Here is a 16,030-nt window from a genome sequence, read left to right on the forward strand (position 1 = left end):
AGGTTTTGTTTTATTTCTCCATCAATGTTGTTACGTATTTGACATCATCTTTTTGCAATAACTATATGAAACTCAAATTTTTTTCTGTTGAGTGTAATGCTCACCATTTTATGATTTAACGAATAAAACAAGAAAACCCTCAAATTAGAATATACATATTTGAAAACTTTTACGGAGGGTGAATAAGTTTTAACAAACTTTGTGATCTTTCTAAAATTATATCTTTTAACTGTAACAAATAGAAGGTTTGTAACAAAATTAACTAAAATAGGAATATAAAATTATAAAATAAGTGTATTTTAGAAACTTATAAAAAAATAATCATATAATTTGCATTGATCAAATGCCAACACACCTATGTTATAAAACTAACACACAAAATGATATCTTTGCAATATAATATAATATTTATATAATATGATCATACCATAAGAAATTTTACTTTTAACTTTTGAAGTACAGATTAATTTAAAATAAAAAGTAATAGGGATGATAGCAAAGTATGTGTATGATGATAACAAAAGTATGTGTATGACTATGGCCATATGTCTATTATGTTTCCTATCACTTAGTCACTTCTTTGGTACAGATTAAGCCCACGTGCATCATGCGACCACTTCAACTACAAGAAAAAAACATAACAAATGTGTAAATGCAAAAAATGAGTAAATTTGGGGAATTGGCTATGGTTCTACAATATACATAAATATGGTTCTGCAATATTTAACAGAAAAGTAAATGCAACAAATGATTTATATATTGATTTTGGACTCTTGGACCAGATTACCCATATATGATTGTTCCTAGTGTGGAGTTGATTTGGTAGAAGCTTTTTCCACTACTATGACCATCTTACCCTTGTAAAGCTTTTTCAGGTCGATGTTTAGTGCATTCATCTGAAGGTTTCATCAAGATTTCTTCTGTTTATGCTTGATCTGGTGCTTTATGATTCAAGATTGGTTGGTGGGAGAGTTTTACTAATTTTGACCATTATACCCTTAAATGTTTGGTTTTAGTTTCCTTATGAATGAAGAATATCCATTATTCAAGTATTGATCTACACGTTACAACCTAATTGTTTTAGAGTGTTTGGTTTGGAGTTTGGACGACTTTACCCCTGCATCTTGTGGGTTGATGGGTGGGTTAGTTTACTGGTGTTGGGTTTATTGGAGTGGTCTAGTTTGGCCATGTTGGTTCCTTCTTTTGTTTTCATTTGTTGGTTTTCTTCTTGCTTGTTGGCGTTGAGTATTTTACCATTGCATAAGTTCATTGCTATGTTTGGCATTTGGTTTCTGTTGGAGCGCATCTACCGAGTTGTTTGCTTTTGGTAGCTTTGTTTTGCTCCTTAGCTTGTTTTGTTTTCTCTTTTATTGTTATAACTTTGTATTTGCTAACTCACAGCTAGCTTGGTTTATATAATTATTTTGTGTGAAGTCAACCAACTTAGTTACAAGAAACCTTTACAAATAAGAGATGTACATGTCAAATTTGGTAAAGACAATCTATTTTTGATGTCTTGGGAGAGCCTGCCACAAGATACACATAAAAAAAAAGAAACAAAATCAATAATGTGAAATGTTTACAATTCACTATATGATATGTTTATCACACACATATAAAAACATCATCTTCATAAACAGAAAATCGCAGATGTATGCCTTGTGGAATCATACCTTTCTCAGTAAAACATGTCAAATTTAGTATAGACAATCACCTTAATATCTGAAAAAAAGAATAAATCAATGAGAAAAAAAGGAAAACATTTTGATTATTGTTGTAACAATTAGTAATCAAATACTTAATCTTCTGTTTATACATATGTGTATTTCTTAGTAAAATATATCAAATGTTTGCAGAAACTTCCTTAAATGACATTCGAATTTCAATTAAAAAGAATAGAGTTTACTGAAAAAAAAATCAAATAAAAATGTCATTTCTTCTGATAAGTTTCACTATGAATAGGAGCATAAATATATTATTCAAGAAACTTTAAGAGCCATGTGTAAACACCAGTAGTAGCAAGCTTGAAACAGAACAGTAGCAACACCATTACATACTTCATTAGGAGAGTTTGCAAACCAAAAAAAGTAACAAAATAGCATCATTTTAGAAACATCGGCCTAAGGAGTTATTCTTCCTACTAACCAAACAAGAGAAATTGAAAGAATTCAATTTCTATCATGTAATTTCTGTGTAGTAAAGATGGCTTAAGGAGTTCATAAGATAAAATAGGGGGAAAAGGAAAGCATATTACCTTTTTTGTTTGAAACTAAATCCAAAGCAACAACAATAATGACAATGCATTGAGCTGCAAAACAGAGACACAAAGACAGCAGCTTTTGCAATTAGTTTCCATTTCTTTAGAAAGAAATATCAGTGGACTAAACAATAATAAAAGAAATTAGATTAAAATGGAGAGAACAAATATAACCAAGGTCAAAAACCCAAATTTCTACATCTTTCTTTTCCTCCCCATTCCTAAAAACAGAGAAAAGTGGAAAATTGGAGAGAATATAAGAAATCCATTAAATGTATGTAGTCACAAACATATACAATTCAGAGAGTTAAAGAGATATCGCTAAACAATATGAGGGGAGTTGTTACCTTGATGAGAAAAAGGAGAAGATAGTGGCAGTTGAAGCAACAACGACGATAAACAAAGCAGAAGGTGGTCGGTGGGCTTCAAAGGCTTCAATCTAACCTCAAATTGAAACCATCTGCACATTGAAGGAATTTAAGGATATAGTGGTTGGAAGACTTTGAAATAGTTGAAGCAGTAGGGGTACTTGGTAGTGGAGAAGGTGAAGTCATCTAGTGTTTATGGTGATTTATTTTTAGAGAATATGAGGGATGGCAGGGTGGTGATGGATTTTAGGGTTTTTTAGAGAGAGATGGTGATGATGAGTTGTTGAAGGAAACGCCATCTTAATAGTACAGAGAGAGGAAATGCCTTATAGATTGTATCTCCTGCTGACTGATTCAATCGGCTAAAGGGACGGTACCAGATATGTAGTCATGGTTGTGATTGGTGAAGAAGGCGAAGCCTGTGAGGGTCCCAGATCAGAACAACAAAACTCAAAATCGCGATGGTGCAATGGTGTTCGAGAGAGAGGTAGATGGAGGAAGAGGTGCGATGGTGGTGGTGTGTTTATCATGGTGGAAACGATGCCTTAGGGTTTCAAACGGCGGAGAATAAATTTTGAGGGCTCTGTAGCTATGTGCTTTGTCGGGATGGCAGAGATGCAGAGAACAAAAGACGATCGATTTCAAGTTATTTCAAGTTGAATAACCAAAACAAAAAAATTTAGTTGTGAAATAAGAGTATGAGAGGAGAAAGGGATGAGATTTTTCTTATAAATACCTACAACTGATGGTTAGAAGACTTCTATGGTGGTAGAAGATAGAGAAAATGGGTCTATGAGGGTGGCGATGTATCAAGATTTACAGGTGGAGTAAGCAAACCAGGGGAAACGGTGGTAGAGAGAGATAGAGTGGAAATGCTTTATAAAGTGAAGATAAACCAGCAATGAAACATTTTTGCGGAAATTTACGCACGCAGGTCAAAAGCCTAGAAACTTTGCGAATGAATTTGAATTTCAATTTATATGACTTTTGAATCACGTATTGAGTTTTTGACTTTGACCAGATAAGATTAGATACTTTTTAATGCTTAAAACGGTTGTACATGTTGTTGATTACCTTGTACCTTAAAATTCAGCAAAATGCTAAATGCTTATTATATATATATATATATATATATATATATATATATATATATATATATATATATATATTAATCTTCTAATAAATAAAGTATAGGATTGAATTTTAAACTTGTAAAATTCTAGGGTTTGAAATTTAAATAATTCAAATTAAACTTTTAATTAAAATTTAAATTTCAAAACTTGAGGGCAAGTTTTGAACTTTTCAAAACACATAGGATCAAATAGAAAATAATTTTAAATTAAACATTTAATTTAATGATTATCTAAATTTGATCTATTGTATTTTAATCACTAGATAATTCATCAAATAATTAAATTTTATCACATAAGGAATTTATTATTCAATTAATTGGTAATTATCTTTTGTTTTAGTAATGATAATCATATAATAACAATAAAAATCGGATTTTATTAGTTAAAAATAGTTATGGTAATTATCCTTTAGCAAAACAGCAAGAAATCCCGAGATATCCTCTGTCTGACAGCTAAACTCGCCGAGTTCCCAATGTGGACTCGTCGAGTTCATCCAACTCGTCAAGTTCCTCATTGGGACTCGACGAGTTCTTTAGTCAGAGGGCCAAAAAATGAATTTTCAAAGCATGACTGAAATACTAGGCACCAAATACTATAGAAACCAATGAAGGCTTTGATACCACTGATGAGTTTGAGCCAAAACAACATCCTATGTGCTCATGCAAACCCTAAAGCTTGGATCTAGGCTTCTCTATTGTACATGCAATTCATCCAAGCCTTATGAATCCTAGATCTAGCATACATATTTTGAAATTATCATATGGAAACAGATCTAGATGATTACCTCTTCAACAATGGCTTGAATCTTCTTGTATTGGAGCTTAGAGTCACAAATGTCACCCCTCTAATGGCTTATAAACACCACACAAGCAAGAGGATGATATTGAAGAGAGGGGAGAGGCACAATTTCGGCTATGGAACTATCTAGGGTTTCAAGTGACCGAAAACTGATGCCCTAGGGTTTCTATATATACTTGTGCTGCTAGGGTTTCAGTCAAAACCCTAATGGACAACTTAGGCCTTAAGCAATCCAAGGAAGCTTCTAGAATAGGGCCCTTATGGCCGAAATTAGGATGGACACATTCCTAATTTCGTCCATGCCTAGTCCATAAGGCTTCTCAGCCCAATATCCAACTATCACACATTTGACAGTTTAAGTCCCGGTTATTTAATTAATATCTTTTAGCCACATAATTAATTCTTAATTAATTCTTGTCTAATATTAATTAAACTATATGATTTCTCCTTTAATATATTATTCATATAATATATCAATAAACCATAATAACCTCTCTCTTCATAAATCACCCTGTCAAGTTGCTCTAGTGAAGGCAACCCAAAAGGACCATGCACAACCGGGTCAAGTACTTACCAAATATAGTTACGAGCTTAGACACTAATCCAACAGGAACATTCTGTAGTCCCTTTGAGGCTGTTCCATGAACGGTGTGAGGTAATTTATATTTTTCATCATTGATAGACAGTGCTAAAAAGTACATTGTAACTTCAGTATTCCATGTTTTCGGAGCACTAAGAGTGAGTGTACCACTTGATTGGGAGTTTACAAGAAGAAATCTAATGGGATTCAGAGATGATTAAGATAAAGGCCACTGATTTGAAGTCAAAAGAGGTAGGTTTGAAAGTTACCTTTTTTATTTAGTTCTCTATAATTGGATTTACAAATTTTACGATCAGCTGTATCTGCCCCTTATGTTTAAGTCTTTATAAATATAGTTCCTTCCAGTAGTTAGGTTGCTAAAAACCTATTGATGGTATTTTGTATTTGATGCAAATACATCAGCTATTGGGAGAGTAATCCCAACATAATTTTCTCCTTCTGTTGATGTTTATGTGTGCTTGTTTACAGGTCAGGGTTAACACTCATCTTCTTTATCAACAAACCAAATTCAACCTTCTTCCAGAAAAAAGCGAAGGCTATGCCAAGCTGGTATCATTCTTCTACTCTAAGGACACTTTCAGTTTCAGCTGGTTCTGTTTTGAGTTTGACATTGTGCTTGCATCTCATCTCTAGTGATGTCAGCATTAATATTTGGTCTATTTTATCTTGACATTGATATTTAATGATCTAAAAGGGTATATGATCAATAAATCATAGCTTATGTAGCTTAGTCCTGAATTCCTACTTTTAAGTTTCTTGCATTGAAATCCTTTCGAAGGGTTGCAATTCCCTTGGGGAAAGAGTTCTCCTGTTTTAAGAAGATAGATCATATTCTAGTATTTTATAATCTGATGAAGGAAATTTTCTTGAACATTGTATAAAAAAACAAGTGTGAACTGTAGTATAACGGGTGGAGCAAAACACACCCATGACCCAACTGAGATGAAGAGAACCTATTAGAGAAACCATACTTTAATACATGATATAATTGTTGCACACACAGTTTCTTACCTATCGGGTGGAAGAACATTGTAAAAAACTATACCTACAGTTTAACGAAAAGTTAACTTTGTTTAGCTTCAAAATTGGTTAATGCTTATAAGTTACTTATATGTGGATTGGGAGGGAAAACAGTTGTAATTTAGAGCTACTTCGGTGTATGTGGTTGCTTGAAAGGGGAAACACTTTATCTTCCATTCTTTTTTGTTTTGTAGTCATCTACTCCATGCATGATTGGTGTTCCTTATTTTGTTAGTTGCTCTCAAATTGTAGGTTACCCTTCTTTGTCAAGGTTCTGAAGTTTGTTATGAAAATACATCAACATCAATGGTTGGCATAATCAAGGTTTGACATCTACTATAAAATATTCTGACTTCCTACTTTGTCCCATACCTGTTATTTTTCACTAATTGATTCTTTTTTGCAGTCGTTAATCGGGAACTTCAATTTGGATCCAAACCGAGTGTTTGACATTGTAAGTTACCCTTTCTGGTTGTTTTGATTGAATTTGCAATAAATGTCTGGTGGTTTTCTCTGCAGCTTGAGTATGATATTTTGGAATATGTTGTGATCGAACGGCTTGTACAAGGGGGTCGTGAAAAGCTAAAAGATGACGGCCTAAACTTATCTGACTTGCTTCAGTCTTTGGCATCATTTTGGGGTCATTTGTAAGTAATCTTTTCTCCTTTCTACTTCATCTTGCTACCTCTTTTTTTTTAATCTATGCTCCTATACCTTTATGTGCTGCTGCTAATGTTGAATCATCAAATCAAGCAAATGTTGATCTTCTAATGTTGTTCTTTTACAGGTGGCTGGAATTGGACCTAAAGTTGGTTGCTGATATAGGAATAGTAGGTGCTCCAAATGCAGGAAAAAGCATGGTTTTAAGTGTTATTAGTGTTGACATGTAGTGTTGTTTGACATGTGATATTTTTTTGAAATGAATTATTGTTCTTATGTATGGTATTTTATTTTTTATTATGATAATTTCAATCTGTTGTTTAATTTGAAAACTAGTAATTCTATCAAAAATATATATATTTTTAAAACATTTAAAATTATGACACGCAAATACGTGTCATCTTCATTTATGACAGAGGCTTTAATGATACGCAATGCGTGTCCTAGATGCTCGTCGTAAGGCTACGACACGCAAATGCGTGTCGTCTTCCTTTATGACAGGGCCTTCCTTGATACGCATTGCGTGTCGTAACTGCGCGTCGCAAATGCGTGTCGTAAATGCGCGTCGTAAATGCGCGTCGTAAATAGACGACGCGCAAAAGTGTGTCGTCTCTCGTTATGACAAGGCCTTCCTTGACATGCATTTGCGCGTCGTCTGAGCGTTTTACGATACGCATTGCGCGTCGTAAAAGACTGTTTTTCTAGTAATGAATAAGCAAACGATAAATTTATAGATTTTTCTTATGCTACTTTTTATTTTGACAGGAAAAGATGTGTGTGAAGAAAGTGCTACGTGGTGGTGTATAGAAAGATAATGAGGCTGAAAAAAAACAAAAACAGAGAAATAAAGAAAGATAAGTTGGGGCTACGTTTGAGAGAGTGCTTTCTAGAAAGAGAAATAATGTGAGAGTATAATACGGGTGCTAGAGTTTATATAATGAAGAGAGTGCTTTTTGTAAAAGTTAAACATGTAATCCTATTATTTTGATTGGCTGATTCTTATTCTCAAGGATCACCGTCTTAGACCATTAAAATTAGATCCAAATCATGTAAATTAGATCCAATTGCCAAAATCCACTCTCGTATTTTAAGACTTAGTCTTAATTTTGGTGGGGCCCATATTTATAAACTTTTTATAAGAAGGTATAGATACTTGATTTTGATTGGTTTAAATCTATTGATATGGATGAGTATCCTAACCATTCAAATGAAATCCAAAGACCAAAAATTCATCTCACTGTTTTTAAGACTTTGGTATTAAAATATGTATTATAAAATAATATATATATATATATATATATATATATATATATATATATATATATATATTTTTGTTTTGGTTTTACTTGTGGTAAATCATTTTACAATTTAAGAATTTTGACCAAAGCTTCGGATTTTGTTACGATCTTCATCCAATTTTTTTTAGTCTTTTACAATTTCGTTCCAAAATTAGTCTTTCTTTACAAATTAACTTTTTAACAAATTATTTCAAAGTATTTTAACAAATACTATATATATAAATTTGTACAACCTTTTTAATAAACAATTTGAACTTTTTTTTTTCACTTTTTACAACTTTTTTACATTTCGTAAACTTTTATTTGAACGGTTTTACAATGTTTTTAGAACCTTCTAAAAAAATTAAAAATATTTTTAAAATTGGTTTAGGTTTTTGGTCACTTAACTTTTGGTTTTGTGTTCATTTTGTCATTTAACGTTTTTTAAGTTTTAAAAGGTAATCAAACTTTTGGCTTTGTACTCATTTAGTCACTTAATTTTTTGTTTTGTCACTTAACTGTTGAATTTGTGGTCATTTAATCACCTAAATTTTAAAATTGTGCTCATTTAGTCATTAAACTTTTAAAAAAATTAAAAGTTTAGTGACTAAATGAGTATAATTTTAAAAGTTAGGTGACTAAATGAGCACAAATCCAAAAGTTAAGTGACAAAACTAAAAGTTAAGTGACTAAATGAGCACAAAGTCAAAAGTTTGATGACCTCTTAAAAATTAAAAAGAGTTAAGTGACCAAATGAGCACAAAACCAAAAGTTAAGTGATCAAAAATGACCTAAACACTTTAAAATTATTTCACAGTAAAAAACAGAACGAATATTCAAATAGATTGAAACCCACATAACAAACCCACATAAACAATAAATCAAACCTATAAAACCAACTTTGTATTCAACTTATATCGATTCTTTTTCTGTATTAGATCTTCAAACAGATCAATTAACGAATTTGGTTTTATGTGTCTCAGTATATTATTTATGGTGTTTAGTTATAAAGGTTTCCTTCGATTTATTGTCTTGGTAGTAAATTTTTTAATAACATTCAAAAAGGTTTAAAAGAAGGTGCAAAAAAGTTTAAAATGTTATAAGAAAGTTATAAAGAAATGCCATAAAAAAGTTTAAAGATATTGAACAAAAGGTTATAATTTTTTTTATAGAAGGTTACAAAAAATTTCTTAAACAAAATAATTCATACAGAAAAACTAACTTTATAAAGAATTTAAAAAAGAAAACTAATTTGGAAAGAACTTAAAAAAAGTTTGGAAAGTATGTACCAAAATTGTAACAAAATTTGAAAGTTAGGTTAAAAAAAAATATAAAATGATATATTATACCTACTATAGCAGGTATAAAATAAAAAGAAAAAAAATAATATAATAATTTAGTTTCCATTTGACGCAATAAAATCATTTTATTGCAAATTAAATAAGGGAAAATACAAATCTAGCCATATTTGTTAATTACTTATCAAAAAATAGCCAAAAAAATACAACTTAGCAAAAATAGCCCACAAAAGAGTAGTCAACTTATGGTTGACTACGGCCAACGTCGTTGACTACTGTCTTGGGCCGAAAAGTACTCTTTCGTTCTAATAGGCTACTTTTTCACGGGCCCGTTTACTTTTTCGTGGCCCATTAGCCCAAAGTATATAATGAAATTTTTTTCGGTTTAGGTAATTTTTCTTATTGTTTTTTTGGTGTGGCTACTTTTTTCTCTCAATGGAGCACCCGAAGAACAACCATGTTTGTCTACTTTTTATCAAAATTTTACCGTGTTTGTGATTAGGAGTAGGTTTTGTATATGGGGTTAAATTTTTTTTGAAAAAAAAAAAAAATTAAAACCGTAGGTTTCATACGAAACCTATGGTGTACAATTGCCCAATGCATAGATTGTGCAGTGTCGACTTGTAAACCTACGGTTTCGTATGAACCATACAAAATTCTTTTTTTTTTTTCGTTTTTTTTAAAAAAAAATCGATTCAATAGGATCGGAACTGTATGTATTATGTAGTCGTATAATTTTTTTTTTATAAAACAAAACAAAAGGGAAACCGTAGGTTTTTTGGAAACCTACGGTGTACAAGCATTTACCGCACAGTTTGTGCAGTAAACACTTGTACACCGTAGGTTTCCCAAAAAATACGGTTTTTTATTTTATTTTATTTTTTTAATAAAAAAATTTTATAACTAATAAACATTTGTATCCCCTTGTATGTATCTTATGATTTTTTGTTGGAAAAAAAAATCGTAGGTTTCCTAAAACCTATGGTTTTATATATATATATATATATATATATATATATATATATATATATATATATATATATATATATATATATATATATATTATTTTTCTGCAAAAAAAAAAATTGTTTAAACATATTTTTAACGATTGTATCCCCTTGTATGTATGTTATGATTCAATGTTTGCCTGTTGTTAAAAATGATGTTATTTTCTATGTCTCGATTATAGCATACAATAGCAATGTACTATCTATTTGAAGAAGTTTTTATGTTTATAATGTGTAGATACTTTGGAGTATACTGTATTGATAAAATAACATTATATTTTGGTACTTTCGGGTTTGTTATAAAATATGTTATTGTCACACCATTTTCAAAGTACAATGCTAAATTTGGTATACTAGTAGTATAGAAAATACAAAAAAATGTTGTCAATTAATTTCCTTTGGTATTTTATACAAAGTAAATAGAATATATGAAATGATTAAATCTTATATTGTGTGGTTTCCCTAATTGTTTATCACTTTTTTTTTCTTTTATAAAACTTTATTTAACCTTAATGCTTATTTAATTTTGTAGCTTCCAAACAAAACGATGATGGGTCACTTATCTGTCAAAGCTTCATGCCATAAATTGCATGAAGTTTTGAGTGGCTTGAACGGACCCGTGCGCGATATTTTTTCAACAACTAGCTTCGGTTACTTGTTGGACCTACCAGCTCAGTCCGGAGACAGACTTCTTATTCATGGGCTGTTACTGCATATGTTGCGTCCTATTGTTGAAACGGACGTAACTGAGCGTCTATATTTTAGGTTTTCTAGACGTACACTGTCATTTGGGCCAGAGGAGTTTTGTCTTGTGACCGGACTTTACATGGGCCGGTGTCCTACATCAAGGATCGAATTTTCAACCATGTATAAACACGGATATGGTGAAAATACATTTCGGTCCAGAGTCTTCCCATATCGCACGAACACTTCTTTACTTGTAGAAGATTTAGAGCTCCTTATCTTGAATCAATGGTTCAATGATATATCGGCTCACGACGGTGTCCGTGCCATTTTGCTATATATCCTCAATCAAGGTTTTTTGGGAAAAGAGCTTAATGATAAAGTCACCAAGGAATTTTTGTGGGTGGTGGAGAACCTGGATCAATGGAATAGGTATTTGTCAATTTAATATTTATAATAAAATACTAATTTTTATACGTTTAACTAATATTTTTTCTTATAATATAGGTTCTCGTGGGGGAGTTATCTATGGACGAAAACATACCCTAGATTGTCGGGTATGTTTAAGAAATTTGAGGATCATATGTCCAACCATCCAACAAAAGCGATTGTGTACACACTATCAGGTTTTGTTATTCCTTTGAAGGTATATTTAAGTAATTAAAAAAATATGTTTAATAATTTATCGGTTTTTATTTTTTTGATAATTTTAGTTAGTGCTAACACTTATAAATTAATGTATATTTATTACAAGATATGGATATGGGAAATGTTCCCAGTAATTCGGGGAAATGCTGCGATACGACACAATTATTTATATCCTCGTATATTGCGCTGGTTTCATATTAGGAGGTTAACTTGGGCGAAAGTTTGTGATGTTTTCGATGTTGATCAGGACGAGGCGCATCAACCCAAAAAAAAGATGATTGCCTCAGATGCCGAGTCCTCTACTCCACATTATTTTTCATATATTACTAGTCTGAATTGTGAATCGTCTGAAGTTCCTTCTTTTGTACGCTACAACTTTAGAAATGATGTAAGTAAATTTGTAAAAGCAGAATCTAGTATAATAAATTTTTTAACTATTATTGACATATGAAATAATTTATGTATGGGGCATCTTCGTCTGATCCATTCTGTGGAAACAGCCAATCTTCCAAGTCTATCGAGGGAACTCATACGGTGGGAATTAACAAAAAAACCGCGCGAAAATAATGGCAAGACTTCAATCTTTGGAGGAAGAAATCCGAGGATTGAAAAATAAAGGTGGAACTCGAGACGATGGTGACTTGGAAGAATTTTTTAACGAAGCTTTTGAGGTATTACTATCAATTTGAATAAATATGATGTATTAATTAATTTTTTAACCAAGCTTTTTATTAATTATTTTTTATTTAAATGTAGGGGAATGAGAATATGGTTGGTAGTCCACAGAAATCAAATCGAGTAAACGAGGATGATGATGTTGATAATCCACCATTGTTTGATTCTAGAAAACAAATACAAATCGTGAAGGAGGTTATAAATTTTTTTTTGTATATTAAACTTTTTATTTTATTAAATTATATTAAAAAAATTAATATTTTTTTTGTAGAAGAAAAAGAAAAAGAAGGTTGTTGCTAGCGGGATTGTGGATGCGGAAAATCATATACCCGGGCCTCCTATTGTGAAAGAAAGTCGCCCGGTTAGGCAATTGAAACCTTCTCAATATCTTAGCTCCCCATACGTTTCGGTAAGTATGTTAAAAATCATATTTACTATAATTTTATTATTATATGGATAGTTATTGACTACGTATATAATGTAGGTTCAAAATGCCCCCGATATCGTACAAGTGGGGTAATACACAACGAACCACCACCCCCCGTATTTGTCAGCGATACCCCGACACTTTTATTGGAGCCGTATGTGAATCCGGGTTGTAACGCCCCTACTGTATACATGGGAAACAAACCGGCTGTTTTTTTTGAAACATCGGTTATACAATGAAAAAATGGAAACAAAGTTTTGGGATCTGCTTTTTTATGCAAGTGACTTGGGATTTTTAGATGAATCGGTATGAAGATATTCCTTTATATTTAATATTTAAATAATTTAATAAGCTACTTATGTTTAAATTAAATTTAAATGCAACATGTTGACATATAGGGAAGGTTTTTGAATGAGCGGAGACCGAACGATGCTCGATGGACAATCATGCCATCGTCATTTTTTGGTGCATTTGAGATGTTCCGGTGGGCAGGAAGTGCAATGGGAAATCCGTTTGACCCATTGGATGGATGTAAATCTTGGCTAGAAGTTGACCACGTAAGTAAAGAAATAATATATATATATATATATATATATATATATATATATATATGTATATATATTATCAGTCACTTTAATTGTTATATTACACTAATTAAATGCTATAATTAATTGCAACGATTGTGTGTTAAAACAGGTTTATTTTCCAATATGCATCAACCCACATCATTGGGTATTTGGCGTGTTATGGATGGACACGCTGTCGTTGAATTTGTACGACAGCTTCCGATTATTTGGCACCGTGAAGATTATTGATTTTGTGCGGTTTGAAGAGCTTATGGACCGCATTCTGCTCGAAATTGGCTATTGGAACCACATGGGTTTGCCTGTTCCACATGGGTTTCACTGTTACGGATGTTATGGACGTGCCCCAACAAGTAGGGATGTTTGGAGAGTGCGGTGTATTTATGCTGATGTTCATGGAGCAGCTTGTTTCAGGTCGACCGATTGGTATATCGATGACACCTGTTGTTGGTGCTACTCAGTTTCGCTATAGGATGGCCATGATATATTATGGATCTTCTACATAGGCGATTTTAAGTTAGTCCGAGTTGTATGTTTTTAGTGACATTCAATGTGTACTTTGTCATGATTGGTTAGCAAAATGTCCCCTAATTATTAAACATAAACAAACTAGCAAGAGAATAGTACACATTATATAGATTAATCATAATACACAAGCAAATATAAAACTTATTACATAGATAAACTCATAAATAATGCATAAACTTACTACATGATTAATCAATAATTATTAAATTCAAACATCTGGAAAATCATTTGGAAAATTTGCTTTTTCTTGAATCACCCGGTCGTAATTTTTTTGTATGTTTTTGAGAATCTTTTTCATTTTAACCTCTTCTTTGTTGGCGTAGTCTATTGCATCTCGTACCCAAACCCTTGCAGTTTTTATGTCGCATTCATTGTCTTGAACCGACCTCATTTTAGACCAAATATTGGCTTGTAAGTTATCCAACCGTTTCCAATCTTCTTCAACGCCTTTAATCTCGTTCTTGATCTCTTATTATTTTATTAACATTTGTAATCGCTTCTCTTGTGGCATCAACCACCATTTTTCTTGAGAGACGGACATGATTGTATGTGTATGATGGTTATAGATTAACCACTAATATATGATTTGTAAATCTCAGACGCATACATTTAAGTCTCTATATATAATTGACAATTTAACTACTTTTTTTATAGGTTTTGACTACTGTCAAATATCTTTTGACTACTATATCAGGTGTTGTCATACCATACCAAGACATTATTCTAATTTGACTTCATTCTTATAGGATTTGACTACTGTCTACTAGCCTTTGGCTACTACCTCATGTGTAGTCTTATCGTACAATGAAGATTCGACACATGATTGTTATTTGACTACTTTTTTATAGGTTTTGACTACTGTCTATTCGTGTTTGACTACTATTTTATTCGATTGACTATTTTTATAGGTTTTGACTACTATCTTATAGCCGTTGACTATTATCTAATATCATATTTAATGTAAATTTGTTATCAATCCAGAAATCAAAGAAACAATAAAAAAAAATTGTAGTGTGAAAATGACAGAAAGATCAGAGCAGATGAAAAGGATCTTGGGAAAATTTAATTGGCCATCTACGTCCAACAATAAGCATCCTTTGGAGTCAAATTCCAATAATGTTTCAACCAATCCCCCTCCCCACGTCGATCTTCCAATATTAGGGGAAACGATGGATGAGGAAGTGAAAAAAATGTTGTTACAAAGAAAAGCTGATGTGGATAAGGCTTTTGAAGATTATCGTTTCCAACGAAACCTTCTAGACAACTACTGAGATGATATTGACCGTAAAAGGAATTGGATTATAATTACTAGGCAAGAAATCCAATCTGCCGAGAGTTCGATCCGCTCTAGTGAAGAAATTTTTCGAAAGCTAAAGAGTGAATTACAACTTCGTGAGTACTATTTGGTGAAAAAAAAGGAAGTCCTTGCTATGAAAAAAGAGTATCTTTACGAGTTTCCGATGTGGGAAGAAGATGAGTAGTATTTTAATAATATGCTTGTTTGTTGAAGTAATTTTAAGGTAGAATATATGTCTATGTATGTCTTTTATTTGTAATTTTTAGGTAATATATTTGTATCTTTGCTTTTTAGTAATGGTTGGTTAGGAAAAAAAAATCTGTAAGAGTATTTGGTTTACCTATGTTTAGAAATCTAATTATGTTAATGTCAAATAATTGTATTTGAATGAGTACTGTATTGTAAACTAGATACGTATGATGTGTTTAATGTCAAGTAATTGTATTTTAATGAGTAATTTATTTCCAACAGTAAACTAGATACCTATGATGTGTTTTAATGTCAAATAATTCATTTCACAGAATAGTCTGTACTATATGCACCCTATAAGATTCTTTAATTGTCTATATAACAATTCTGCTATATGACATTAGTTTGTATCATAAAAGATGGATCCTATTTTACCACTAACATGGAAAACCCAAGAAGAAGGCATTCTGATACGTGCTTGGATTACCATCATAGACGAAGCTTATCCGCAAGGTCCCCCACAATGTCGTATTGGTTCTTTTTGGAGTCGCGTCTTTCACTTTTTTCATTATGAAATGG

At 31.9% G+C, this 16,030-nt stretch overlaps 1 protein-coding gene and 1 long non-coding RNA gene across 4 annotated transcripts; one reads left to right on the forward strand and one right to left on the reverse strand.

Annotated features, from left to right (window-relative positions):
* Window positions 1-418: 418 nt before the first annotated feature.
* Window positions 419-3,557, reverse strand: LOC145111841 (uncharacterized). 3 transcript variants are annotated; one of them, XR_013710358.1, is made up of 5 exons: window positions 2,605-3,557; window positions 2,255-2,478; window positions 1,674-1,722; window positions 1,480-1,526; window positions 419-622 (listed from the first exon to the last, which is right to left on the reverse strand). It is a non-coding gene; the product is annotated as an uncharacterized LOC145111841 (long non-coding RNA). The 3 variants fall into 3 exon arrangements; XR_013710357.1 differs by having other exon boundaries at window positions 788-1,526; XR_013710356.1 differs by having other exon boundaries at window positions 419-1,526.
* A 7,412-nt stretch (window positions 3,558-10,969) lies between these two features.
* Window positions 10,970-11,840, forward strand: LOC145113757 (uncharacterized). The gene is made up of 3 exons (XM_079049804.1): window positions 10,970-11,535; window positions 11,611-11,749; window positions 11,817-11,840. Exons 1-3 carry the CDS (start codon window positions 10,970-10,972, stop codon window positions 11,838-11,840), a joined length of 729 nt encoding a protein of 242 aa, XP_078905930.1.
* Window positions 11,841-16,030: the final 4,190 nt, after the last annotated feature.

The sequence above is a fragment of the Lactuca virosa genome, chromosome 5, assembly GCF_052849685.1.
Source record: "Lactuca virosa cultivar CGN04683 chromosome 5, Lactuca_virosa_CGN04683_v6, whole genome shotgun sequence".
In the NCBI taxonomy this organism is placed as follows: domain Eukaryota; kingdom Viridiplantae; phylum Streptophyta; class Magnoliopsida; order Asterales; family Asteraceae; genus Lactuca; species Lactuca virosa.

Excerpts from the sequence above, each read along its gene's own strand:
- LOC145113757 (XM_079049804.1), top strand. The coding sequence starts at position 10,970 with ATGGGTCACTTATCTGTCAAAGCTTCATGCCATAAATTGCATGAAGTT. Across the intron at positions 11,536-11,610 it reads AACCTGGATCAATGGAATAG|GTTCTCGTGGGGGAGTTATC; the intron begins GTATTTGTCAAT and ends CTTATAATATAG. Across the intron at positions 11,750-11,816 it reads GTTTTGTTATTCCTTTGAAG|TTAGTGCTAACACTTATAAA; the intron begins GTATATTTAAGT and ends TGATAATTTTAG.